This window comes from Microtus oregoni, unplaced genomic scaffold, assembly GCF_018167655.1.
Source record: "Microtus oregoni isolate MIOR12 unplaced genomic scaffold, Mior012 000013F_ref0000133, whole genome shotgun sequence".
Classification (NCBI taxonomy): domain Eukaryota; kingdom Metazoa; phylum Chordata; class Mammalia; order Rodentia; family Cricetidae; genus Microtus; species Microtus oregoni.
The window spans coordinates 7,074,521-7,101,515 of NW_024543072.1; the positions used below are offsets into that span (position 1 = coordinate 7,074,521).

General features: G+C 38.9%; 1 protein-coding gene across 18 annotated transcripts in view; it reads left to right on the forward strand.

Annotated features, from left to right (window-relative positions):
* LOC121455309 (sarcolemma associated protein) overlaps nt 1-26,995 on the forward strand; it is a 134,022-nt gene that overhangs the window by 93,906 nt on the left and 13,121 nt on the right. For 11 of the 18 annotated variants that reach the window (XM_041662969.1, XM_041662968.1, XM_041662973.1 and 8 more), the window contains 6 exons: nt 13,796-13,855; nt 17,889-17,969; nt 18,235-18,294; nt 23,918-24,040; nt 25,160-25,234; nt 25,978-26,298. In XM_041662969.1, coding sequence (XP_041518903.1) covers nt 13,796-13,855; nt 17,889-17,969; nt 18,235-18,294; nt 23,918-24,040; nt 25,160-25,234; nt 25,978-26,298 — 720 coding nt within the window. The remainder of the gene's footprint in view (nt 1-13,795; nt 13,856-17,888; nt 17,970-18,234; nt 18,295-23,917; nt 24,041-25,159; nt 25,235-25,977; nt 26,299-26,995) is intronic. The other 7 variants (XM_041662978.1, XM_041662977.1, XM_041662983.1 and 4 more) reach the window with 1 other exon arrangement.

A 26,995-nucleotide genomic window follows, 5' to 3' on the forward strand; every position in this document is an offset into this window, starting at 1 on the left:
AAACTACAAAGCACATGGTTTGCTTCCATTTGATTCTTCATCTGCATTTAATCCATTGGGGAATATTCTAGCTTACCTGCATGAACTCATAAGAGAGTAGCTTGATTTTGTAGGAAATAAATAAGCAGGAACACATTTCAATGTTTTTCTTGTATGGAAAGCAGACTGTATTTTTGAAAAGTTCTTTTAGATAATAGCTCTTAATCCTAGGGGGGAAAGGGTGGGCTTTAATTAGGTTTAAGTATAACCCGTTGCATAATTCCCAATTTGTAAATATTCTGTATAAAATTACTTTACATAAAGTCTAAAAGCAGCAAGTAACATCTTTAACAAGTTTCATTAAAACTTGTTAAAAGCCTTTTAGCAAGAAATTATCCTGAGGACTTCAGGGTTTTGTAAGGATTGGGTTCCTTCCATCTTCCCTCAAGTAAAGTTCAGTTACTTCAGCAACTTGAAGTTTTCTTTATAAATGTAATAGATGCATTGAAAACTTTCTGTGTTTTGCTAAAGATGCTTTCTGAACCAACAAATTATCCATCAGTTTCATTTGGGTCTATGAACTCTGTCACTTGGTTAACTTGAATGCTGAGTGAGAAGATGAAGGGTGAAGGACACTGAGACCTAAGACCTTCCCTTGAGCGCAGGGAAGACAGTGTTCCCTGGACAAATGCCTGACTCTTTGGTGTCTCTGGCTGCTATATGCCCTCACAAGGGGAGAGATTTTGCTGCTGGGTGCCAGAAAGCTTTCAGAGGGTCTGCTTTGTAGAGACAAATTGTCTATTTTCCTAGACCTATCTCCTTGATTGCATTACCAAGTGCCCTGTAGTGAAATTCATGCCTTTATATTCTTAAATCCATGTCTGTTTCCGCTATCTCCAAGTGTTTTTATCTTACTGTTTGCAAAAAATTTTTCCTGGCCCCATCATTTTGAAATTATAGTCACTGTTTCTGCATGCTTCTTCCATTCCTTCTTTCAGCTATGACCTCACTCTCATTGAAACTGAAGCCTTATTTAGAGGAATACACGGAATCAGTGTTGCTGGGTAACTCAGTGTTTACTGGGCATCATTCTATGAAGTCAGACTTAGGGTTATTTGAGTACATACTCTACTTGAAACAGATTTTTAAAGTTCAGTTCAAATTTTTTCTCTAAACCTGATCAGCTTATTTATGAAAAAGAACAAGTAATTGTAGTTCTGTGCTCAAAGAAGTTTATATCCACATCATAGGAAAATACTGCTTTTTTTTTTCTTCAGAGTTTGATGTTGCTAATATTTGATCTCTTTGTTCTTAGTTTGTCCAGTCTAGGATACATTGAAGGCTGTTGGCAGCTCTTTTAACACTTGAACGGCTGGAAGAGAACAAGTGTAAATTCATTCCAAGGCTATCTTTGCAGAAACAATCCTTCTGTTCTTGAAATTGGTCTGTTTTCACCATTTTGTCATTATGTCCTTGAGTTCTGAATCCTTTTCTCTTTTGCTTGTTCCTTTTCCCTCTGTTTTAAAACAGCTTCCATAGTAGCAGTGCTTTAACTCATTGTTCCCCTGAGATGAATACCAGCGTGGATACCTGGGTTATTAAAATGCAAACATGGATCCTCTTATATGAAGTTCTGAAGCTGTGTTTCTGTTAGTGAGTTGTCTGCCTTCTCTGAGGAAGATTAGTTGCTAGCTTGATGTTGAATACTAATTAAAATTTCTCAATTTGATTATTTCTTGATGTTAATTCTATTAAGTTTATTTTTGGTATTTGCTTTTTAAAAAAACAACCCTTCAGGTGACTTTGGCTCTTTTCCATTTATAGTGTTACAAGAGGAATCTTGATGTGATTTTTCTGGATTCCTGGTGTACTAACCTCCTTTAGCTTTACCTCATTTATAAGTGAGCTGGTACTGCCTGCCTCATGAGATTATTCTGAATCTTAGTAGAGATTGTCTTTCCTGCTGCTCTCTGATCTTGACACAGAAGTGCTTGTGAACTAGGAGGGAGGAGACACACATGTTTGGAACTGTGGAGAGAGATCAGCGGAAGCTTTTCCTATAGTCACCTGTTTCTTCAGTCTCTGCCCCAGGCCATGTAGCATGGTGAGCCAGCTGAGCTAGCTTTGGTTTTCATGTTACTGTAATATTTTCTCAGAATCTAGAATTTTTTATTTTTGGTGTTTTTTGAGACAGGGTTTCTCTGTAGTTTTGGAGCTGTCCTGGAACTAGCTCTTTTAGACCAGGCTGGCCTCAGACTCACAGAGATCTGCCTACCTTTGCCTACCGAGTGCTGGGATTAAAGGTGTGCGCCACCACTGCCCGGCTAGAGTTTCACTTTTTAATTACCAGTATGCATATCATTTACAGAATTTTGATTGTGGTTTGTTTGCACACCAGAGGCCCCTTTAGTTTTCCTTTGCCTACACTACTTTGTTCTTTATTTTTATTTTGTACCACACAGTAATGTGGTATATAATTTGTTCCTGTGAACCAAAAAAAAAGTTTAGCTCTTGTGGCGATATTTTGTTTTTGATCGAACAAATAAAACTTGCCTGAAAATCAGAGTGCAGAGCTAGCCATACTAGTTAGCCATGGAGGCCAGGCAGTGGTGGCACACACCTGCACTTGGAGACAGAGGCAGAGGGATCTCTGTTAGCTCAAGGCCACCCTGGGCTACACAAAATTGACCCAGTCTAAAAGGGAAACAGAACTCACACGAAGGTAGGTGATCCCAGCACTTGGGATCAGACACCTTTAACCCCAGCACTAGAGAGGTGGAGACAGGAGTAATATGGCTGGGTAGAAAGAGGACTAAAAGGAGGGAGGAGACAGGAGCTCAGTGCAGTCTGAGGACACAGTCTGAGGACAAGATCGCCCCTTTGGTCTGAGCATTCGTAGAGGTAAAGCTCTAGTGGCTAACCAGTTTGCTTCTCTGATCCTTCAGCTTTCACCCCCTAGTAGCTGACTCTGGGTTTTTATTATTTAAGACCAATTAGAATTCATGCTACAAATTTTCATCTGTTAAGTTTTGACAGATTCAGTGGCTTTGATAATTTTGTTATCCTATACTTTCTGGCTAAACCAAATGCTTAGTTGATGGTTCCCTATGTAGTTAAAATTATGTTGTCTGTTCTGCTTCCTAGAATAAACTCCTTATAGAAGTGCCCAAGGAGATAGATCAGATTAAAATTCAGGAATGTTCGTAGGAGCAGTGTTTATAACAGTTCAAAACTGGAAACAACTCAAGAGACTTTCAATATAAGTGAATAAACGCACTATAGTCTTTTGGATGAAAGAGGGCTAACTTGTAAGAATATGCAGTATAGTATTTGATTTATAGGAAGTTTAAAGCCATTAAAGTTATATATATATTATAAATATATATATATGTGTGTATAATACATATGTGTGTGTGTATATATATATATCAGATATATTTGGGTAGCTGACTGGAGAAATGTGAATGAGTACACAGGGAGATAGATAGCTCGGTTGGTTATATGCTAGTTGCACAAGCATAAAGACTGGAAGGACTTCTAGCAGCAGAGTAAAAAGCTGGGCATGGTGACATATCCCTGTAATCCCAGAAATGGAGAGGCAAAGACAGGAAGAGTCTTGGGATATGTTGGCCAGCTCGTCTAGCCTAACAGTGGGCGCCAGCTTCAGTGAGAAATAATCTCTCAAAAACAATGTGGAGAGCAACTGAGGAAGGCACCCAGTGTGAATCTGTGGCTTCATCTGTGCATGCATACCCACACATGAACACATACACATGCATACACCAAGAAAGGGAAGAGAGAAATGTGGCAGAGTAAGTATAAAGTCAGGTGGTCCTTACCTTTGTGGGGAGAGAAGGAAAGGAGAATGTGGAGGGCTTTGGATCATACAAAGTCACTTTATAAACAGCTATATCTTTTAAATAATCTTCTATTGTGTGTGTTTTTCACAAAAACAACATATGGCTAAGTGTGAAAACATCCATATGTGGTGGCACACGCCTCTAATCGTGACACTGAGGTGCTGAGATAGGAGGGCTGCTGGAACTAGGGCAGCATGCCCTCCATAGTGAGACCCCACCTTAAAGAGAAGAGGAGGAGTATGCCCCTCTCTCAGACAGACCAGCCATGGATTCTATTTAAAAAAAAGAAAACCCTTTCTTCCCTCTCTTTCAGTTGTGGCAAGTTAGATCGCTGCTGTAAGATCTGACGTTATATTTCATGGAAGTTCTTTATGTGGATGTCTTATGAGGGGTGGGGAGATTGAGAGAGTCAGCAGCAGAGATCTGCTTTTTATCTCTTTGGATTATATGTATTGCAGTAGACGTTTGTATGGTTGGAGGTTTTATGTTTATTTTGTATTTTACTTTCTCAAAATGATAAGGGAAAGTTTTGAGCAATAAATTATAATGTTTGTTGTTTTTAATTCTATTTATTTGTTTTTTGGGACAGGGTTCCTCTTTGTAGCCCTGGCTGTCTTGGAATTCCCTCTGTAGACCAAGCTGGCCTTGAACTTTTAGAGATCTTCCTGCCTCTGCCACTGCCACCTGGCTGTGTTTTTGATCTTTAAAACATTCAGTATAGTTAAGAAAAGTCAGAAGAGCTATATTCCTATAATTAGACAGCTATGAATACTGTCAGATTTGTGTTCACATCTCCCTATTCTGATTAAACCAAATTCCTTGATTTCACATCTTTGTTATCCTTGTGCATAGTAATATTTGAAGGAATCATCATATTCCCACCAGTAGTTTATAGTGTTAAGGAAGGTAATGATAAAAGGCAATTGCAGCATCCTGTCGAAGAGATTTAAATAAAGAACATTATAAGGAGAGGAAGGACACTAATGTCATTTAGGAGAAAGGAAGAAAATAGACATTCAGCTTTATCCATGGTGAGATTAAGTCCCCGTGGGATTCTAGGTGAAGGTATCTAGAAAGTAGTTAGAGAATAGAGTTCCAGAAACTAAGAGAATTGTAGCATACATAATAAAGACCAAGGGGTTCCAGCTGAAGATCAGAGAAGCAAAGCAACCAAGCCTTTAGAGAGCTCTTACCACTATGAAATTTTCACACTGAAAGAGAACGAGTTCCTGAACCTTATAGTCCTCTCTATTAAAGGCCTGCACCACCACTACCTGACCTCTTTGGCTAACTAGTGTGGCTGCTGGGATTAAAGGTGTGTGCCACCACTGCCTGGCCTTTATGACTGACTAGTGTGGCTAGCTTTGCACTCTGATCTTCAGGTAAGCTTTCTCTCTCTCTCTCTCTCTCTCTCTCTCTCTCTCTCTCTCTCTTTTGGTTTTTCAAGACAGGGTTTCTCTGTAGTTTTGGAGCCTGTCCTAAAACTAACTCTTGTAGACTAGGCTGGCCTTGAACAGAAATCTGCCTGCCTCTGCCTCCCAAATGCTGGGATTAAAGGTGTGTGCAACCACTGCCTGACAAGCTTTATTTATTAAAACACAAATAAAATATCACTATAGAGAACATGGGACTGGCCACCAGCATTTAGAAATAGTTCAATAGCGGATAATAAAGGCTATGAAAAAATGAGTTTTATTAACATAAACAAAAATCCAAATATATATATTTAAATTACAGCCAGATGGAGAAAAGGACAATGAAAGGCTAAGAAAGGAGGGGGCAGTCATACGAAAGAGAATGGGTAGTGTCCAGAAGTAAAAGTAGCTTTTAAAAGGCAGTTATACACATTTGATTAAATACAGCAAGTGAATCCACTTATAACAAAAGATGTAAAAGATGATGGAAGAAAAGACTGCAGTAAGTCATAGATGCCAACGTAATTTTGGAATATTTCGTTTCCTACTCTGCAGCTCAGACCCCAGCAGCACCAGTGGCTCAGGATGGAGAGGAGCCCATGCAGTGCTTTAAGCAAGGGTATGGGTTACCTAAAGAACAGTCTGTGTTTTGTTTCCTTTAGTGGTCCATACAAGTTACGATAATCACAGATCTCCTGGACTGTCCATATTCTGTACATGCTTCTAGACCTTTGCCAGGTTTGAGTTTAAGAAACAGGGAAAATACATAAAGCAGAAGAAAGTTTTTTTTTTAAATGTAATTATTTTTTCAGAAAGTTAGATATTTCCTAAGTAAAACAATGTAAACGAAGACTGCACTTTCATTCCCTGGCTGCCCAGACCCAAATAATGCCACAAAACTATATTAATTACAGCACTGCTTTTGGCCAACAATGTCTCTCATATATTCCTAGCTAGCTCTTATATCTTAAATTAACCCATTTCTATTATTTTATATTTTACCATGAGGCTTGTGGTTTACCAGTAAGGTTCTGGTGTCTTTCTCCTTTGGCAGCTACATGGCGTATGCCTGACTCTGCCTTCTTTCCTCCTCTGTCTCTGCTTGGATTTCCCACCTTGCTATATTCTGCCCTGCCATAGGTCAAAGGTGCTTCTTTATTAACCAGTAGTAATAAAACATATTCCTGCAGAGGGGAATCTCACATAATCTCCCCCTTTTTGTCTAAATAAAAAGGAAGATCTTAACTTTAATATAGTAAAATTACATATAACCAAACAATTATTAAACAAGAATTATAGTTAGAATATTTAGTCTAGGCCTGGAGGGATGGCTCAGCCGTTAAAGGCTAGGCTCACAACCAAAAATATAAGAATATTTAGTCTATTTGTATTAGGCAAAAAATAAAATATTATATCTATCTTTGTGAGTCTAAAGTTTCATATCTAATTTATTTTTTATTATAACTAATGAAAACTATATCTATCTTCAACTCCATCAAAGACTCCAGAAGGATATAATAATACTTAATTAAACAAGAAGTGCATTGAAAGCAACTTCCAAAGCTCTAGAATTGACAGAGACATATGGCTGTCTGGACAGTCACCCAAAGTTCTTCAGTATTGTTGGAGCATCCATCTTCAGCCTACAGGCCCATAGTATCCAGCAGACTTTTCCACAAAGGAGAAAATTTCAAAGACTGTTTCACCTATATTGGCAGTTTGTCAGTCACTTTCTTCTGTGTCCTGCAGAATATTTGACTGACTCTTATATGAAGCAGGAACTCTAAAGGACCATCCTGCCTTTTGGAAAGTTCATCAGTCACTTTTCTGTGGGTCCTACATGTCCAATTGATATAGTATAACATCAGGCAGTCTACGCAAGAGCAGTTTCTTGCCCAAATGACTAGCCTTGTCACATTAAAGGCAAATTCCATAACACTTTTCTTCAATGCCCATCAACCTCTCTGAAGTACTTGGTGCTGTCAGAAGCAGACATGTCTCACTGTCAAGAAAAGTCTAAGTTCTTAAAACATTTTAGATGTCATATACTATAGGTCTTTGAAGTGTTGAAGATTATATAACTGAAATGTATCTCTGTATTATCTAGAAAACCTAACTAACATGATTAAAAGTTTATTATAGATGACTATTTACTAACCTGTATTTCTTAGTTATACACTGCATTTTTAAACAAGCTATATAAACAAAATACCTTAAACAAGAGTAGAAATAGATATAGAATAACAAATTTGACCTTAAATTTGTATCAGTAGACTAAAATCCATACCAATACTTTATATCATATGCTCCCCATTTTTTTTTTAGAAAGAAATTGATTGTGACCATTAACCACTTATAATCAACCCCCATTTAAATGAAAACACATTTATAAACAATATTTTGGAATTTGGGTATAGTTTTCTAGACTACTACCTGCTGAGAGATGGGCACTGTTAATCAGGGTTTTCATGGGGTATCTTGTGTGGTTGTCTCAGCCAGCAGTTCTGAAGCTGTCATGGATATTGGATCATCAAGGCCATTGCTTCAGGGGGTCTTGTTTGATCAAACCATATTAGCTGGTAAGGAACCCACAGCTTTCTATCCTTTCTGGAAACAAAAAACAGAACCTCTTTTTCAAAGTAACATGTCCTTAGGCTTAAATTTTGAAATCCAGATACCTTTAAAATATGTATGTATTTTTAGCTCATTCACAGTCAAAAAAATTGAAAGAAAATACAATAATGTACATAATCCAGACTCTGTGTATTTTCTATCTTTATGTGGCTTTTTAAACTATTTCTTCTATTTTTATTTTTTAATTTTTGGTTTTTTGATACAGGATTTCTCTGTGTATCTTTGGCTGTCCTGGATCTCACTCTGTAGACCAGGCTGGTCTTGAACTCACAGAGATCCACCTGCCTCTGCCTTCCAAGTATGGGATTAAAGGCATGTGCCACCATGCCCAGCTACTCTTTTTTTAAGGCTTTTCTCTTCCAAGCCTACATATATTTTTTGAACACACTGTGACCCGTTCAGAGGTTTATTTCTGTCTGAATCTATCTTTATTGCTTATCTGTAATCCTTTTCTAATCACTGTTATAAGTGTTAAGCAGGCATGACTAGAACCAGAGCGGCTGCTTTGACTGTTGGTTCTACCCTGCTCAGCTTTCCAACATGACAGAGGTCCATTTACTGCCAGCTCTGGGAGCCATGTTTACCACCTCAACTCTCGAAAGCAGTTGGCTCACGTTGCCACCAAGTAACTTGCATCACGCTGCCCACAAACCCCATTCAAATGCTCTATAACAATACCGAAAGAGCCAGAACCATTTCTACCACCTGCATGGACCAGGAAGCTGTCTCTTAAAGGAGCCGTGCAGTTTTTGCTGCTAAAGCTGAGTCAGGAAGCCTTCTCTTAAAGGAGTGCCACTTCTGCTTGCCACCAGCAAAAAAAACCTATCTAAAAATATGTGGCTACCAAGAAATGCCAACTGACTTCCATTTTTGTGGGTCTTGAAGTCCCCCCCCCCCATTTTTTTTAGCTCTCTGAGGTTTTATGTGGATGTACATTGCCTAACATTTTTGGACACCATTATGTAAACAGAGACTGCACTATGTTTTCTGGCTGCCCAGACCCAAATAATCACACAAAACTATATTAATTACAGTACGTCTTGGCCAACGGCTCAGGCATATTCCTACCTAGCTCTTATATCTTAAATTAACCCATTTCTATTATTTTATATTTTACCATGAAACTTGTGATTACCGGTAAGGTTCTGATATTTTTCTCCTTTTGCAGCTATGTGGCGTCTACCTGATTCCACCTTCTTTCCTTCTCTAGCTCTGCTTGGATTTTCTCCCCTGCCATAGGTCAGATTAGCTTCTTAATTAACCAGAGATAATAAAACATATTCACAGTATACAGAGGGGAATCTCACATCAAAACAAGGAAAAAATGATATTGTCACTTAAAAGGGAGAGTGCAAGTACAATTTTTTAAGAGTATGATAATTCAGTAGAGTAGTATGATAATTCAGTAGAGTAGTATGATAATTCAGTAGAGGAGTATGATAATTCAGTAGAGGAGTATGATAATTCAGTAGAGGAGTATGATAATTCAGTAGAGGAGTATGATAATTCAGTAGAGGAGTATGATAATTCAGTAGAGGAGTATGATAATTCAGTAGAGGAGTATGATAATTCAGTAGAGGAGTATGATAATTCAGTAGAGGAGTATGATAATTCAGTAGAGGAGTATGATAATTCAGTAGAGGAGTATGATAATTCAGTAGAGGGGTATGATAATTCAGTAGAAGAATTTTTAAATCAGTATGGAGTCAAAATCCATAGAAGGATTTAAAAAAGTAAATATTCTAGAAAATAAAAATGATGGAAGTTTTTAAGTAAAATTTGATTTTTCTGAGTAAAAATTTTAAATTAAGGAATTATCCTGAAGATGTTTCATGTGAATAATAAGTTCAGGTATGAGAAGCAAGGAAAATTGGCTGCAGGGAAGGGAACAGAGAGAGGAGAGAGAGAGAAAATATGAATATACCTAGCAGTAAAACAGAATAAGATAATTCCCCCACTGGAAGGCATTAAAACTCTATGTTGTAAACTAAGAAGATGCACTGAGTGTTCGTCATACTGTCTTAAAAGATCTCATGCTAATCTAGAGCCCGGCTGAAGGTTGATAGTCTTTACCATGATGTTGCCGTCTCAAATGATTCTAGAATTCCTGGAGTGTGGGGAGGTTGTGAGTGAGAAGTAGAAGACTTCCATCTCGTAAATGCTTTAACCCTGGCCAGCCTAGGTCATAGACTCTTCTTAGTGTTACAGAATTGGGGTATGTCACCCCCAGGTACTGAGAAAGGACAGGCAGATCCAGTATTGTAAGCACTGGAAATCCTTATCACCCACTAGGGTCAGCACTCAGATAGTCATTGGACCCACCCACATGGAAGCTAGAAAACAGAAAAGCAGTGTGCTTTTCAAGCTCAGACGGAAACTATTTTGTGGGACCTAGTTAAGTTGTCAGATAACCATCAGAGTATTAGTAGGAAACTATCATTTCAGAGGAAAAGGCTGGCAGGTCATTTTCCTCCTGTCCATTCTTTTTCATGAAATTATCATAAGTTATGTTATAATAATAGAAAGAGAATAGACCAGAAAGAGTTAGAATCCAGGGTCAGGGGCACAGTGTAGAATACAGTTGAGACTAAGGAAGTAAAATTAAAAGGCTGAGAAAAGCCAGGAGTGGTGAGGTGCAGTAAGCACAAGCACTTGGGAGGTGGAAGCAGGTGGATCTGAAATTGTAGGCCAGCCTGGGTTACATAATGAGACTCTATCTTTAAAGCAATAAAGAAAAAATGGTTAAAGGGAAGGATGGAGGTATGTGTGATAATATCGGGAACTTTGTTTCTGTAAGAACATATATTAGTTTTTAAAAGTGTTTAAGCACCTAATATAATTAATGTTGTTTAAGGAAAGAGATACAGCATATATATAACTCACATGTAAATAGTCAATAAAATACTAAGAGCTTGGTAACTTGGTACTACTGAAGATAATGGTAAAATATAAAATTGTCATGTTTAAGTTTTTTTTGGTGTGACATTTTTTTAATTTTTATTTTTTTTAAAAACTTAGCTTTTCTCATTTTACATGCCAAATGCATTTCATACTCCCTCCCCTCCTCCTGTTCCCTCTACTTTCCCCCCTCCCACCCCCTATTCCACCCCCCATTTACTCCTCAGAAAGGGTAAGGCTTCCCTTAGACAGTCAACAAAGTCTAGCACCTTGCTTTGAGACAGGACCAAGGCCCTCCCCACTATATCTAGACTGAGCAAGGTATCCCTCCAGAGAGAATGCAAGCAGTAGGGATAAATCCTGGTCTCACTGCCAGTGGCCCCACAGTCTGCCCCAGCCATACAATTGTCATCCACATTCAGTGTGCTTTGTTTGGTTCCATGCTGGTTCCCTGCTGTCAGGCCAGAGCCAATGAGTTCCCATTAGCTCAGGAAAGCTGTTTCAGAGGGTGTCACCATCACGGTCTTGATCTCTTTGCTCATATTCTCGTTCCTCCCTCTTTTCGACTATACTTTGGGAGCTCAGCCCAATGTTCCACTGTAGTTCTCTGCATCTGCTTCTATCAGTTGCTGGATGTATTTAAGATGGTCATCAGTCTGACTACAAGGCAAGGCCCATTCAGGCACCCTCTCCATAATTGTTTAGGGTCTTAGCTAGGGTCATCCTTGTGAATTCCTGGGAATTTCTCTAGTGTTAGGTGAAACTGAGTCACAGCACCAATGAAATTACCTGGTGAGAGTGAGAAGGAAGCACGAAGCATGCAACAAACCCGCTTAGAAGTTTATTCAAGGAGACATGCGCAGGCCTGGTGAAGTCAGTATGCAGAAAGAGAGGGCTGAAGACGGTGCGTCCAGCTTTTAAAGGCCACCTAGTGCATGGGCACAGGGGAATGACGTAGCTGTGTCATATGCATATGGTGGAGCTCACGCATGTGCGCCAGGGCTTACATAGCTGCGTCATACGTAGGTGATGCAACTATGCCGTAAGTAGGTCACACAGGGTCTTCTATTTTGCCCGAGCGCTTGTTCTCACATGTGTGGCCCTGGAACCCAGAAGTGCCAGCCATGCTGTGTGGCTAGAATCATAGCATTAGGGTTCTTGCTAGCCCCATAATGGCTCCCTCAATCAAGATATCTCTTTCCTTGTTCTTTGTCTCTGTCCTTCCCTGCTTCTCGACCAATCAGTTCCCTCTAGTTCTTCTCCCCCATCTCCTCCCCTCTTCCTCCCCTTCCACCTTCTATTTTCCCCCCATCCCCATGCTCCAAATTTTCTCAAGATCTTGTCCATTTTCCCTTCCCAGGGGGTTTTATATATATTTCTCTTAGGGTTCTCCTTGTTACTTAGCTTCTCTGGGGTCGAGGACTATCGGCTCCTTATCCTTTGCTTTACAGCTAATATTCACCTATGAATGGGTACATACCATGCTCATCTTTCTGGGTCTGGGTTACCTCACTCAGGATGGTTTTTCTAGTTCCATCCATTTGCATATAAATTTCAAGATGCCATTGTTTTTTACCGCTGAGTAGTACTCCATTGTGCAAATTACCACATTTTATTTATCCATTCTCCAGTTGAGCAACATCTACGTTGTTTCCAGGTTCTGGATATTACAGATAATGCTTCTATGAACATAGTTTCACAAATGTCCTTGATTAATGTCTACAGTGGAATTTTTTCCTTGAGTATATTATTTAAAAATACAAATGTAATAGGCAGGCATTAATACCATCACTTTGAAGGTGGGGCAGAAAGACTTTGAGTTTCAGGCTACCCTGGGCTTCGTAGTGATATACTGACTCAAAAAACCTAAATTAAACAAATAAATATATACAATTAATGGGGAAATGGTTAAAAGTTAATGCTTGTAGAAGTGCATTTTAGGAGTGGAGTAGAGTAAGACAGAGAACAGATAGGACAGGTTAGACATCATGTCTTCTAGGACTAGTGCCTCTTCAAAAGTGCAAAGTGGATCTGGTGGCATAAGTCTATATTCCCAGCTACCTGGGAGGGTGAAGAGAAGAATCACAAGTTCAAGGCCAGTGTAGGCAACTTATGTCTCAAAATAAGATGTAAAAGTGCTGGGCATATTGCTCACTGGTTATGTATTTGCCTGTTCTATACAACTTTCTGTCTTCAGTCCCCCAGAAGAACCTATCTTTTTTTTTTTTTAAGAAGGGCAAATAAACAACCTGTAAGAAACGGAAGGGACTGGGCAACGAAGAGTTTGTGGTGGTGTTGGTTTTAGTCATTGATTGGTGGGTCAGACTAAATTGCAGTCAAAGTCAAAGAACAAAAAACTTGTTTTTCATAGTACAAAGGCATTGATTGAAGGACACCAGCTGACATAGGAGTAAAGAATAAAATATACAGAATAGATATATTATCTGCTTTGGTGACATGCAGAATGTGAAAAAATGACTTCAAGTAAATTGTGAAAGTATATTAAATATTTACAGAGAGTACTCGATAAAGCAAAACGTTATTTTTTATTTCTTCTAAATAGCTAGCTCTTCTAAAATCGTCTATTTTCTTGATGTAAGTTATACAGACTCTTCTGAATTGTGGCGGCAGGAAAGAGTGAGCCGGCAGTAGAGCATTGCTTCTCTTCCTTAAGAGAACTGCCTTCTCGGGATTCCTTTCCACCAAACCCACTGCATAAAGAGATCACATTGTTTCTTTTGAGACCTTTACAAAGGTCTAGACTTTACAATATGATGATATCTAATGAAAATGGAAAGCATATTCTTTCTCAGTTTTCTGCATTCATTTGACTGTTCCAAGGAAGTTCGCTTCTCGAGTTCCCTTTCTAGGTTCAAGCTTTTTGTTGAAGCTCAGTCACAGGGGTAATGCTATCGTCTTTAAATTTGGTCATGGAATGTGTTACGGTGCTCCACTCGGGGAATGAGGCTCTGTTTGAGCTTGGTTAGTAACGTTTATTTTCTTTGGCAGAGAAGCTGATTGTCCAGGGGCATCTAACCAAAGTGGCAGAAGAATCAAAGCTTTCAAAAGGTTTGTTTCCTGTTTCTCTGTGGTCTGACAGTTATTCTGGATAATGAAAGTTAGTTTAAATTGTCAAGGTTGCTGTATTTTAGCCATGAGTTATTTCTTATAGTGCATGAAATGTCAATCTAATACAGTATCAGATATTTATAAATATTTCGATGTCTGTCTTAAAAACTAGGAAAGTTTCTTTTAATGTTGGCATTTGTGTGTGGTTTTAAAGTTAATGCTTGCGGTAGATTTGCTTTTCACCTTTCTGTCTCATTTCTACATTGTTTTCAGTTTTCATCTCAAAATTTCAGTCAATACAGTGCAAACCTTTTATGAGTAAAAAATAATTAAAATTTTATTTTGAAAATTATTGTATCTTTAATGTTTCTTATGATATTCAGTATTTCTCTATTTTGTTCTCAACTTTATTAATACAAAAGTGATGACTTTTGTCAGTATAAAATTGTGTTATATTTGATAATTAACAGTCCAGTAATTCTCCAAAGTAGTTTTTTTTTTCATTCTTTCTTTTTTAATTTTATTACAGTTGTTGAACTCAAGGAAGAAAGCTCAGGTTTCAAGCATCACGACGCTATTTTTAAGTATAGGAAAAGTATTTCCATAAACCTGGTGGGTGTGCTTTGCTGTTAGAGTGGAGCTTTCCTCAGACTTTGTTAGCATAAAATTAAAAACGAGCTTCACAAAGAAAGTCAGCTCCACAACAAAAGCTCAGATTTCAACATTTAAGTCTAGTGTATTTGGTATTGTCAGGGTAACTGATTTGCTTGTTTTTTAAAGTGTTTTTAAGCAGATTGTATTTTTCGAACGTCTGGTAGTGCACATTCTAAGTTTTGTGCACAGTGGATGCCATATTAGGAGGAAGAATGCACAGACTATGCCATGCTAATATTGTTCTGGCAAACAGGCATTAGGTTTCAGAATGGTGAACTATTTTTAGTACAGATGCAATTTATTTCATCTTATTAAAGTGCTATGAGAACAGGTTTTAAAATAGCCTTTACTTCACCATCTAAGTGCCTGTTCTAATCTGTTGATTGAGTGACTGACACTTCGCCCTGGAAGCAAAGCAGAGGGCGAAGGTGACTGGCACTTTCTTAGGAAAAGTGCCTTGCTGCCTTAGAATTTCTGTGCATTCCAGAATAGAATATATTTGCTTGAATCAGGTGAAGTTTTAGAGAAAGATGTGCACAACATTACTGATTTGAGAAAATGATGGGTTTAAAATGCATATAGAAAGTTTTGAAGAACCTGTTTTGATTTCACATTTCTACTTTTGGGTCTTGGTTTTGTTTTTGTTTTTTTGAGAAAAGCTCTCACTGTGTAGCTTTGCTTAACCTTGAGCTTCTGTCTCAGCATCCCAAGTGCTGAGATTACAAATGGGAATGAATGCATTTGGCTGGATTTTTATCTTATGGAACAAGCTGGACAAGTGTTCAAGGTTCTTTGTTTCAGGCTGATATTTATTAAACCTATTACGTCAAATAATTCCATGAAAGTGAGTTTAATTCATTTTCCAGGAATGATAATATAAATATAAGCTTTACTTTTTATTAATCAACTTTTGTTAATACTTTTCATGTTGCCAGAATCCTGAGACCAAGATGGGTGGCCATATAGTTATATTTTAAATGTTTTCAATCTGGCTATAAAATATTTCCCTTAAATTTGACTAAATTATTTGTCCTTTAAAAATGCATTTACTGATTTTTGTGGTGGACTTTTTTTTTCCCCAATGAAAATGACAGTTGCTAAGACTAAATTATTCCTCTGAAGACTTCACTTAACATGGCATATAATCATGTCATGTGTGCTTTCTGATTTAGGACTAGCTCAAGCTACTGTCATTACATATCCATAGTAGCTTAGAAGTAAAAGGAATATAAGTAGATAATTCTACTAACTGGATATCCTCAGGCAGCTCACTTTAGATCTGTTTTGTTTTGTTTTGTTTTTCCAGACTCAACAGCTGAGACTGAGCATTGCTCTTCCAGTGAGCCTGGGTTCCGTTCTCAGCATCTGCCTTGGGCTCACTGGAAGAGCAATGCTCAGTCTCAGCTGTTGAGTCTCCTCTCTAGCTCTAGTAATAACTTTTTTAATACTACAGGCTTGGATACTGCCGCATGACCAGAAATAGATGTTCTGTCATTTGTTTTGTTCTGTCTGCTGTTTTATTCTTGAATAGATTTAGTGACGTTAATAAATATCTTCATGCACCCATCTCTAGCAATAAGCATTGATTGATATCTTTGTTATATATGCTACTAGAGCTTGAAAATACACGTGTAACAAAAACTTCATAGCTTGCTGGGTCTGGGCTGTAATCCCAGCACTTACTAGCTGAGGCAGGAGATCCATGAGTAAGAGGTAAGCACAGGGTACACATGAATCCCTGTCTCAAGAAAGAGAACAGGGGGTAAGGGGAGAAGTAAAACGTAACAAAATCTCTAAATATATTTAACTAAATATGCAAATATTTTAAATCTCTTTGTGTATGTGTGTGTGAATTTTATTTACTGTTCTTTACTTTTTAGTTAGTAATATTAAGTATTTTCAATACATATTTTATCTTCCCATAATGATAGTGAGCATCCTTATGTAATACCTGACATAATCCATTATTTCCTTGGGGAGTTTACACATTTTATTTATTAGATTTATTAATTATGTATGTATGAATATTACTCTGCATGCATGTATGTGAACCATATATGTGTCTGGTGCCCACAGAGGCCACAAGGGGTGTTGGATCCACAGAACCTGGAGTTATAGTTGGTTGTGAGCCACTCTATTGGTGCTGGAACCAAAGCAGGATTCCCTACAAGAGTAGGAAATGCTCTAAACTGCTGAGCCATCACTCCAATTCATGGTTTTGCATATTTTAAATTTTGATGTATATTGTCACTAATGGTACAGTCAGATATATGCCATGGTTATTTATGATCATGAAGATAGTAATCTACTTAATGAATACGATTATCTTATTAGAAAAATAGCATCTATATAGTCCCAGAAAGTGGAGTATGATCAGCGTCGGGGGAATGGTGACACAACAGAGAAGATATAATAAAAAGTAACATACTAGAGAAACAATTAAAGTAATGAGATAAAAGCCATACCTACAGCGTGGGCCAGATAGGGAAAATGGCTGTTGAGGTTAGGGAAATGTCGATTCAAGCAAAGAACTGTAGACTGTAGTGAGCTGTTATACAGAGCCCTATAAAGAAACCTACATAACTGAACTCCTGTGGGAATCAATACGGGGATGACAGTAGGGCTAAACTTTGCGGTATGAAACTTAGCTGATTCCTAGACGTGATGGTATAAAGTTTTGGCTGGGGGAATGACCTTTTATGAAATCCCTGTCCTAAAGAATGCCATAGAATGTATAGATATGCTAGTATAATGATTGGGACTTAGTCACTCACATCTTCAATAAACTGTTGGCTATGATTGAACACTGAGAGCAATGGCCTAGAATGACTTGGTCAGATGTGGCAGACTAACTCTTGAAAATACCACCGGAACATTTGAAACAGGCTCCCCTTCTTGTTGTAGTTCCCATTCATTGTGTTTGCTTTAGAAATGGGCTCCTCATGTTAAGGGGAACTTTTATAATTGTGAGTTTTGGGTGATTTTTGTGGCTCTGCACTGTTAAGCTTCCAGTCTTTTCCTTCAGTCTTCTTCATACAATGTCCTCATTGGCCTGGGAATTTTGCTGCGTTTGTCGAGCTTGCTTGATTACTGTAGCAAAGCTTGCTGCATTTTTGTTCCCAGCTGATAAGTAGACAGACTTAAATAAGAGCCCCAGCCCTTGGCATAGCAGGCAGGAGCCACAACACGATCTGCTGCGACTCTAAGAAATCAACCAGCATTGCGTTTTGGGTGGGAGGTGAAGAACAAGGAGACTCAGCGATCTCAACTGATTTTTAGCACTCTTTTGCATAGATTCTGAGCATTCATACTGAAAGTGGTTTTCTTGATAGAAGTGTTGAATTATAATAACATTTGACTTTTGTGCTTTTCCTAATAGAAAACCAGGCAAGAGCCAAGGAATCTGATTTATCGGACACTCTGAGTCCAAGCAAGGAAAAGAGCAGTGACGACACTACAGGTGAGTTTAGCCTAGTGTTTACCAATCTGAACAGTCTCTTGGCAATTTAGGTTTATTGGTTACTGTGCATAGAAACTTCAGAGTTTGTTTTTAATAAAAAAAGCATTGTTTTTACTTATCAGATCCCTCTATAAAATCCTGGATATTTTGTTAAAACTAGTTTCAACTATCCAAGCATAGAGGATGTATACTTTGTATTTGTTATGATAATAATAATTTGCTGATAGATTTTAAAATTCTATAATTCTCTTTCTCCCCATTATAGACGCCCAGATGGATGAGCAAGACCTAAATGAACCCCTTGCTAAAGTGTCTCTTTTAAAAGGTACTTTAATGTGTTTTCACCACATTTTAAACCAGGATTTTAGACTCACCTTTTGCCACAAATTCTGTTTTATATAGGTGTGAAGCTTTTCATTTTAGTTTACTGATTTAAAGCTGTCTAAAGTAGGAGGAATTAAAATTTAAAGTGTCGGTGCTTGATGCTTGCTAAAAAATACATATACACATTTAAATTACAGGCTAACTTGAGTCAGCGAAGACACAGCAGTGAGTGGCTGAGTCTGAAATGCAGTTGTGTCTGTGTTTTCCCTTGTGTTTCTAACAGAAGCACATTCACATGTTTCACATAATTAGGGTAAGGTAAAGTTCTTAGCTGGCTAGAAGGAATTATGTATCCTTTCTGCTGTCAAATTGTAGTAGATGTCCTTAAATTTCAAACTTTGCTGGTCTTCCTCATTTCCCGGTAATTATCTAGTTCTTAAGACTCTTTGAGAAATTTGGAGGTAAGACTTTGTTTTTCTTTTGCAGTTTTGTTATTTTCCTGTCTCTCTTCTCCTCCACCTCCTTCCATGCTCCACCCATTCCCTCTCATTCATGTCATCTTTTCCTTTACTTATTGCTGTCACATGTGCACATAAGAATACATGAGTGCGACCTGCATAGTCTGTGTAGTGCAGCCTGCATGCGTGTGGTTTCAGGGCTGAGGACTTAGTGATTGGCTGACCAGTTAGGCCTCATCCTCAGGGAGGAGAGTCTCCATTTCTCACTGAGCTGAGATGCTGTGGTGAACCTTTCTAACGTGTCCCACCCCAAAAAGGAAGGATGTTTATTTCTTGGTAGTTAGTCTTAGAATAGAGTGGATAGGAAATATCAATGATTTACATAAGTATTTAAAAATAAAGTGTCTTGGGGGAGGACTTGTTGATAAACCTCTCATCCTGAGCGTGTACTGGTTTTCGTTGCTGACCTTCCACAGCGTTTCAGTCCAGTGGATGCGTATGTGGGCAGTGGGGACCCAGCACCAGTCAGGAAGCTCTCTGGGAGCAGAACAGCAGCGGTAGCTGGAGAAGGTTTCGTGGACACGTGCCTATTGTTTTAGTGGGAACATGAAGGGACCTCACAGCCCAGGCTCTGGATTTTGAGACGGAGGGAAGGAGGCTTAGTTTACCTTGCATGACCCTGTCGTTTGCTACTTGTGTAACCATGACAAGAGAGGGAATCTGAGTGACTCAGTGTTCTTTCATCTGGACATCCTTACTTTCTTTCTCCTTCTCCATGGACACGGGAAATCACATGGCCCCTGGAACTAGTTTTGACTGAATTCCATAATCCAGGGAAGTTGCTGAGGATTGCTAACCCAGGCAGCCAATGTGTCCTTCAGTCTGATGCGCTCCCTTTGCTTACTTATCTGTACTAGGTGACTCTTGGGTGAGAAGGCATGATTGTTTTCATGTCATAGTAATTAAAATGAATGAATGTTTGCAGTTTATAAATCTTATAGAAATACAAAAATATTATTATAAAAGAGGTTATTGATACTGGAAAAAAGGAATGAGGTCATTCAGCAGCTCAAGGCCCTGGGTTTTAAGATTCTCTGCATGCAAAAAAAAAAAATAAACAAGTAAACAAACAAGCTGGCCCTGGGAAGGGGAGCTCTGTTAAACAAAGAGGCAAAAGAGCTGGCTGGGCAAAGGAGAACAGAACCTCAGTGCTTTATGGGAACATGAAAAAATAAGGAAGGAAATTTAAGTAATAAACACTCACAAAGGTTGCAGTTTATATGGTCTTTTATGCTCATAAAGCCTTAAATATTTTTGTCAGCTAAATCTGGATTTTTAAGTAGCATTATGATTGTGTTAATTATATTCAACTGTTATTAATGTTTTTTATTTTAATTTATTTCTAATTATGTGTATGTATAAATAGAGGAAGGCCCCCAACATTGACCTCTGGTCTCTATATTCACAAATACGCATACATGTGTGCATGCGTGTATCCAAACATGTATACACACGTATGAACACATATATATCCATACACCATGCACATTCTCATGTACGAACATGTACATATATGCACACATGCACTCACCCACACACATCCCCTCTTCTTCCCTCCCTCTCTCCTTACATTTCTGCATGATTGTTAACTTTTGTTAATGAAATAGTATTTTTTAAAAGATTTATTTATTTATTATGTATACAACATTCTGCCTGGATGTATGCCCGCACGCCAGAGGAGGCCGCCAGATCTCAGTACAGATGGTTGTGAGCCACCATGTGGTTGCTGGGAATTGAACTCAGGACCTCTGGAAGAGCAGCCAGTGCTCTTAACCACTGAGCCATCTCTCCAGCCCCCTGAAATAGTATTTTTAACAATAGCTGTTCAAAGATTTTGAAGCTGCTTGTGATGTCAAGATTTGGGCAGGCAGGGGAATAAGGAACCCAAGGCCATCTTCAACTCTGTAGCAAATTTAGAGGCCCATCTGCCTCTCAATAAAATAGAAAGGTTTTACAACTTGATTTTTTAAAGTTATTTTTTGGTTTATTTTTAATTAAATATGTGTGTGGGTAAGTGAACATGAGTGCAGGGACCTGTGGAGTCTAGAATAGGTTATCCGATTCCGTGGATGTGGAGCCACAGGAGGTTGTAAGTTGCCTGTTGTAGGTGCTTGGAGCTGAATTTTGGTCCCCTCTGAACACTCTGAATGCTGAGCCATCTCTCCAGTGCCCTGCAACTTAATTTTTTTTTGTTTTTTTGTTTTTGTTTTTGTTTTGTTTTGTTTTTTGAGACAGGGTTTCTCTGTGTAGCTTTGGAGTCTGTCCTGGAACTATCTGTAGACCAGGCTGGCCTCGAACTCACAGAGATCCACCCACCTCTAACCTCCCAAGTGCTAGATTAAAGGTGTGCACCACCACCCATCTCATTTTTTTAAGAACAGAATGTTAACAGACTAGAGCAATGACACAGTGGTTAAGAGCACTTGTTGCGCTGGAGGACTCAAGTTTTGCTCCCAGCACCCACACAGTGGTTTACAGCTATTCATAACTGGTTTGAGGAGACCCAGTACCCTTCTGAGTCCTCTGGGCACCAGGTGTGAGTGTGGTGTGAATGGACACATGGAGGAGAAGAAGCACTCGTGCACATAGAATAGAGTTGAGTCATCACGTGCTTCACTAGGAGCAGGAAGGCTTATCAAATTGACAAGAAATCATCACCATTACTTCAAATGGTGATTATTATTTTTCCTTTGTAAGAGTTTTATATATTCCTAAAGTGACTTATTCCCTGTAACTTACTAGAAACATTTAAATTGTGCTTTATTATGTGTGGGTATGGTTTGTAATCTGTATAATTAGGTGCAGTAGCTGTCAGAATTTTCTGTCATGGTATGGGGTACTCAGAGTTGAGAAGTTTCTCAAGCTTGCAGTACTCCCAGCTTTCTGAATGCTGGGATTATAGGGGTGCACTACCACACACAACTTGGAATTCCCTCTTAAAGGACGAGGAGGGTAAATTATCAGACTCAGCCTATAAAAGAAAAGATAAAGAAAATAAGTTAGACTGTAGAAGGCTTGCATTTACCCTTTTCTTAGCATTTTTAACTAATGTTCATTACCAGGTTTTCCCTGGGTTATGAAGCAGATTGATTAAAAAAACTCCTCTTTTTAGAAAAAAAAAAAAAAAGTAGGGCATCGTGAGAGTGGGCTTAAACACGACAAACTAAACTAATAAAACACTTTTTCCAGCAGACCTTGTGAAAAACAGATGCTTAGTCAACCTTAGCACAAAAAGATTTCTCATTAGTCTTTGATACAAAGCGGCTCCTGGTTGTTTACAGGAGGATTTGCACACTGACTGTGTGATCAGTTTGAATGTGGTCGTTTGTGTGCATTGTAAAGATTTTAGTCAGTAGTAGTGGTACTACTTCTGTGACCACATGCTCTGAAGTTTGTGTTTGTGTGATTTGATACATACCATCTTGTATGTGAGCTGCCGAGTCACCTTTCAGCCCACTGTAGGTTTTAATACAACACAGATGAGCAGCAGAGTGACTGGAAGGGAAGGTTAGGAAAGTGCATACTTGCGATGTCGTGCTGGAGTAAACTGATTATAGTTAAGTCGCTGAGGTTTATCCGTTAATAATCCAGGAGTATGTTTATCTGCTATGATGTGAAATTGGGTACAAATTAGATACAATGTGGAGCATCCATCCAGTTTAGTTTTTATTGTGTTTTGGGGGTTGACAGGTTCTGTTTTTTAATTTTTAAAAATTAAACTATAACTACTTTGTTTCCCTCTTACCATCCACTCCTTCCAACTCCTACTATGCCACCTTCAAATGGCTTCTTCTTTAAATACACACAGACACACATACAGCATACACACACATTTCTGTTTTGTATTCTACAAGTAACATTGCTATAATATTTTTTAAACTTTTTGTTGTTGTTGTTGTTGTTTTGGTTTTTTGCTGGCACGCCTTTAGTCCTAGCATTCAGGAGGCAGAGACAGGTAGATCTGATGCCTAGTTTGCATACTGAGATTCAGACTAGACAAGGATACAGATGCTCTATTTCAAAAGAAATACAAAAACACACAACACACAAAAACACACCTGCACCAAAAACAAGCAAACCCCAAAATCCAGAAGTTGTTTTGTTTTTGCTTTTATTGTTGTTGTTTGTTTTTACTTAGTTTATTTGTTTGTTGGGGATGAAATGGGGAGAGGCATGCATGTGGATTAACAGGACAACTCTTAGCGAGTCTATCCCTCTTGCTATTCCCTGGTTGAACACAGATTCTTTTTTTGTTTATTTGTTTGTTTTGTTTTTTCAAGACAGGGTTTCTCTGTAGTTTTAGAGCCTGTACTGGAACTAGCTCTTGTAGACCAGGCTGGTCTCGAACTCATAGAGATCCGCCTGCCTCTGCCTCCCAAGTGCTGGCATTAAAGGCATACGCCACCACTACCCGGCCCTGAACAGAGATTCTTGTGTCTGTTTAGAAATGCCTCTACCCGCTGAGCCTTGCTAGTCCTCATTTCTTTGTTGAAGAATTTCTTTTCTTTTTCCATTTTTATTTAAGTTCCAAGTAAAGTTTTTTGTCTTAATGTTAAATTTCAAGATTGATGGTGAAGGATCTGGAAAGAAGGTTCCCATGGTAAATTAGGAACTTGCTGCCAAGGCTGATGACCTGAGTTCAAGCCCTGGGACCCCCATGGAGCAGAAGAGCTTACTTCCTTATGTTGTCTCCTAACTCCTGACCTCTACATATGTACTGCGCGTGCGTGTCACACACACACACACACACACACACACATACACACACACACACACAGGAACAACAATAGTAATAGTAAATGCCCTTTGAAAATTGATGGATGTTATGCCTATCTCACCAAATTTCAAGTTTTACAGGGGCTGTACATCAGCACAATATATGTTAATTTCTGTATTTTATAGTACTGGTATCCATGTTAACTCTATGTTGTTAAAGGTAAAAATAACTAATAAGCTTACTCTAATTTGCTTCTAAGTTTTATTTAACTCAGTTGTGCCTTGTGATTAGCTGTGTGTGTCTAAACATGAAAAAGAATGCCAGATTTAACTATAGAGATTATCATGCAGTACTAACACTTGTCTTTAAAATAAACATGTTTTTGTCAGATGACTTGCAGGGTGCACAGTCAGAAACTGAGGCCAAACAGGAAATTCAGCATCTTCGAAAAGAATTGCTCGAAGCCCAGGAGCTAGCTAGAGCAAGTAAACAAAAATGCTTTGAACTTCAAGGTGAGATCAAGATCTCTGCAACTCTGTGGGGGCCTATGAAAGCAGCAGAGTGTGATTTGAAGTCACAAAACTCAGAACCCAGAGGGCACTGCAGGGTCTCCAGAACCAGGACTTTGTGAGACTCTTCTCCCACATCCACTCAACCTTCTAAGCTTCCATTTCAGATGGTAAAATGAGAACGGGGGAGTGGTAGTGCGCACCTTTAATCTCAGCTGCCTGGAGGCCAACCAACCTGGTCTAGAGTGAATTCCAGGACAGCCAGGGCTACACAGAGAAACTCTTATCTCGATACTCCACCCCACCCCACCAGCCCCTCACTCCCCACCACCCACCCACAAGAAAAAAAAAAAAAAGAACACTTTACCAACAAAAGGTCTCCTCCATTGTTAATTACATAGTAATTTTAGGCTGAATGTCCCTTATCATAATATTCCAAATTTCAGGTTTTTTTTTTTTTTTTGGATGTGAGGTGCCCAATCAATCAGTGCAGCACAAGACACGGGGAAACCCACAAATTGAGCCATACCTAATAGTAGTGCTCACTTTGGGGTGGGGCATGAAGTAGTGGGCAAGGTTTGAGGTGTAGAATCTTCCGAGCTGAGCACAAGTTTAATGCCAGCCTGGGTAGATAGACTCCCTCAAAAAAGGAAATATAAAAGAAAAGAAGAAGAAAAAAGAACTAGAATCTTCTCATCTTGGTCATTTCTCCTCCTTGTGGCTCATGTATCTGGTAATCATTGGCCAGTAGGGAGGCTGGAGCTTATGCTTCCTTAGCCTTCTGGTATTTGCCCTTGGCAATGAAATTCTCAGAGAGCCTAAGATATCATGGATTCTTGTGGCATCCTTAGGTTTCATAGAAGCCTTTCCTGAGCAGAGGAACAACTGAAATGCCAAGAACCTGGAATCTTCTGAGACTGTTTCCTTTCTTTACTTATTATTGTCTTGTGTTCCTAAAATCTTGTTGACTAATACTGATAATACTTATCATCTAACTCTTGTATGTTTCAATAAACTATAAAAAGAAAACTTTCAGAAATTTCTAGCTGTGCACTTGTGAATGCTTTTCATTAACTTACAATATTAGATGCTCTTTTTTTTTGTTTTGTTTTTGCTTTTTAGCTCTTTTGGAAGAAGAACGTAAAGCCTATCGAAATCAAGTTGAGGAATCTGCTAAACAAATACAGGTTCTCCAAGGTATGGGGTATCCCGAGACTGCTAGAGATGGCTATGGTTATCCTAGGGTTCAGTGATTGAAAGGGAATGAAAGTAAGATTGCCGAGAATCCTCAGTTGTCATGGCTCTGGTTCTTCCCTAGAAACCGTCATACTGGGCTTCTGGACAATTTTCCTTTAAAGGAGATAAAGGAAGGGATTGTCCCAGGAACCCATTGTTTATACTCTGGAGTCATAAAGGCAGGGGTGATGCTAATTGTGGTGGTGCATGCCTGTGGTATTGGCACTCAAGATAGGAGGCAGCAAGGTCATGAGTTCAAAACCCACCTCAGCTACATAATGAATTTGAGGTTTACCTTAGCTAAATAAACCTTTGTCTCACTCCCTCACCCAAAATATTTTCATCAGCAAGAGGATAGAGAAATATATATTACATACAAACATACATATGCATCCCTTTCTACTTAATGTTTGTTTTTCTATCTATATGAAGGTACTGGAAAGACAAAGAGAATAAATACCAAAATATTAACATAAGTCTCATCCTCATCTCTGTGGGGAAAATAAAATTTACTTTAGCTTTTGGCTTTCCCCATTTGCATCTGTATTTTGGCATTTTATGTGTCTAACGTAAGTTGCTTGTGTAATTTCATCAAACAGCTCTGACAAGCTGCATACTAGATGTGTCCTGTAATGTGTTGTAGTTTTGTTCTTAATTCTGTGACCTCAGAAAAGATAGATAATACAGACAATACACTTTTACAGTCCAGCTACAGAGGTTGCATGTGGATATGGAGAATCTGCAAGAGGAAAAGGACACTGAAATCTCCAGCACAAGAGATAAATTGCTTAATGCCCAAGATGAGATTTTGCTCCTTCATCAAGCAGCAGCAAAGGCTGCTTCTGAGCGGGACACTGACTTTGCTTCCTTACAAGAAGAGCTTAAGAAGGTGAGAGCGGAACTTGAGAGCTGGAGGAAAACAGCATCAGAATATGAGTTAGAAATCACGAGTTTACAGAACAGTTTCCAACTTAGATGTCAGCAGTGTGAAGACCAGCAGAGAGAGGAGGCAACAAGGTTGCAAGGTAAGTGAGTGCTTAGGCATAAAGCTCCTAACTCTTGCTTTCAAGGAATAGGAGGGGGTGGCCCTTCGTTCATGTTGTCCCAGCCCACAATTCATGGTAGCAGTGATTTCTTTGATAGAAGGTAACTGTGTAAGCCAGGGCTCCTGTGTTAGGGTTGTAGGTACATTGGGCAGGTCTACAGGTTCTGTGATAAGTGTATTTTTACAGGCACATACTATTAATTCTTTATAATGCTATTGAGGAGTATATGTCATAATAATGGTATACACCAGCCGGGCGGTGGTGGCGCACGCCTTTAATCCCAGCACTCAGGAGGCAGAGGCAGGCGGATCTCGGTGAGTTCGAGACCAGCCTGGCCTACAAGAGCTAGTTCCAGGACAGGCTCCAAAACCACAGAGAAACCCTGTCTCGAAAAAAACCAAAAAAAAAAAAAAATAATAATAATAATAATGGTATACACCTATAATCCCAGCACCTAGGAAGTAGAAACCAGAGGATTGTGAGTTTAAAGCCTGCCTGGGTTATATCCTGAAAGTGTATGTCAAAAACAGGCAAACATTAACATTGTCTTAAAACAATGAAGTGGAACACGTAATGTCATTGCTCAGGAGGCAGAGGCAGGTGGTGCGCTGTGAGTTTGCGGCCATCCTGGTCTACATAGAGCCTTCCCAGCCAGTCTCTGAGCTACACAGTGATC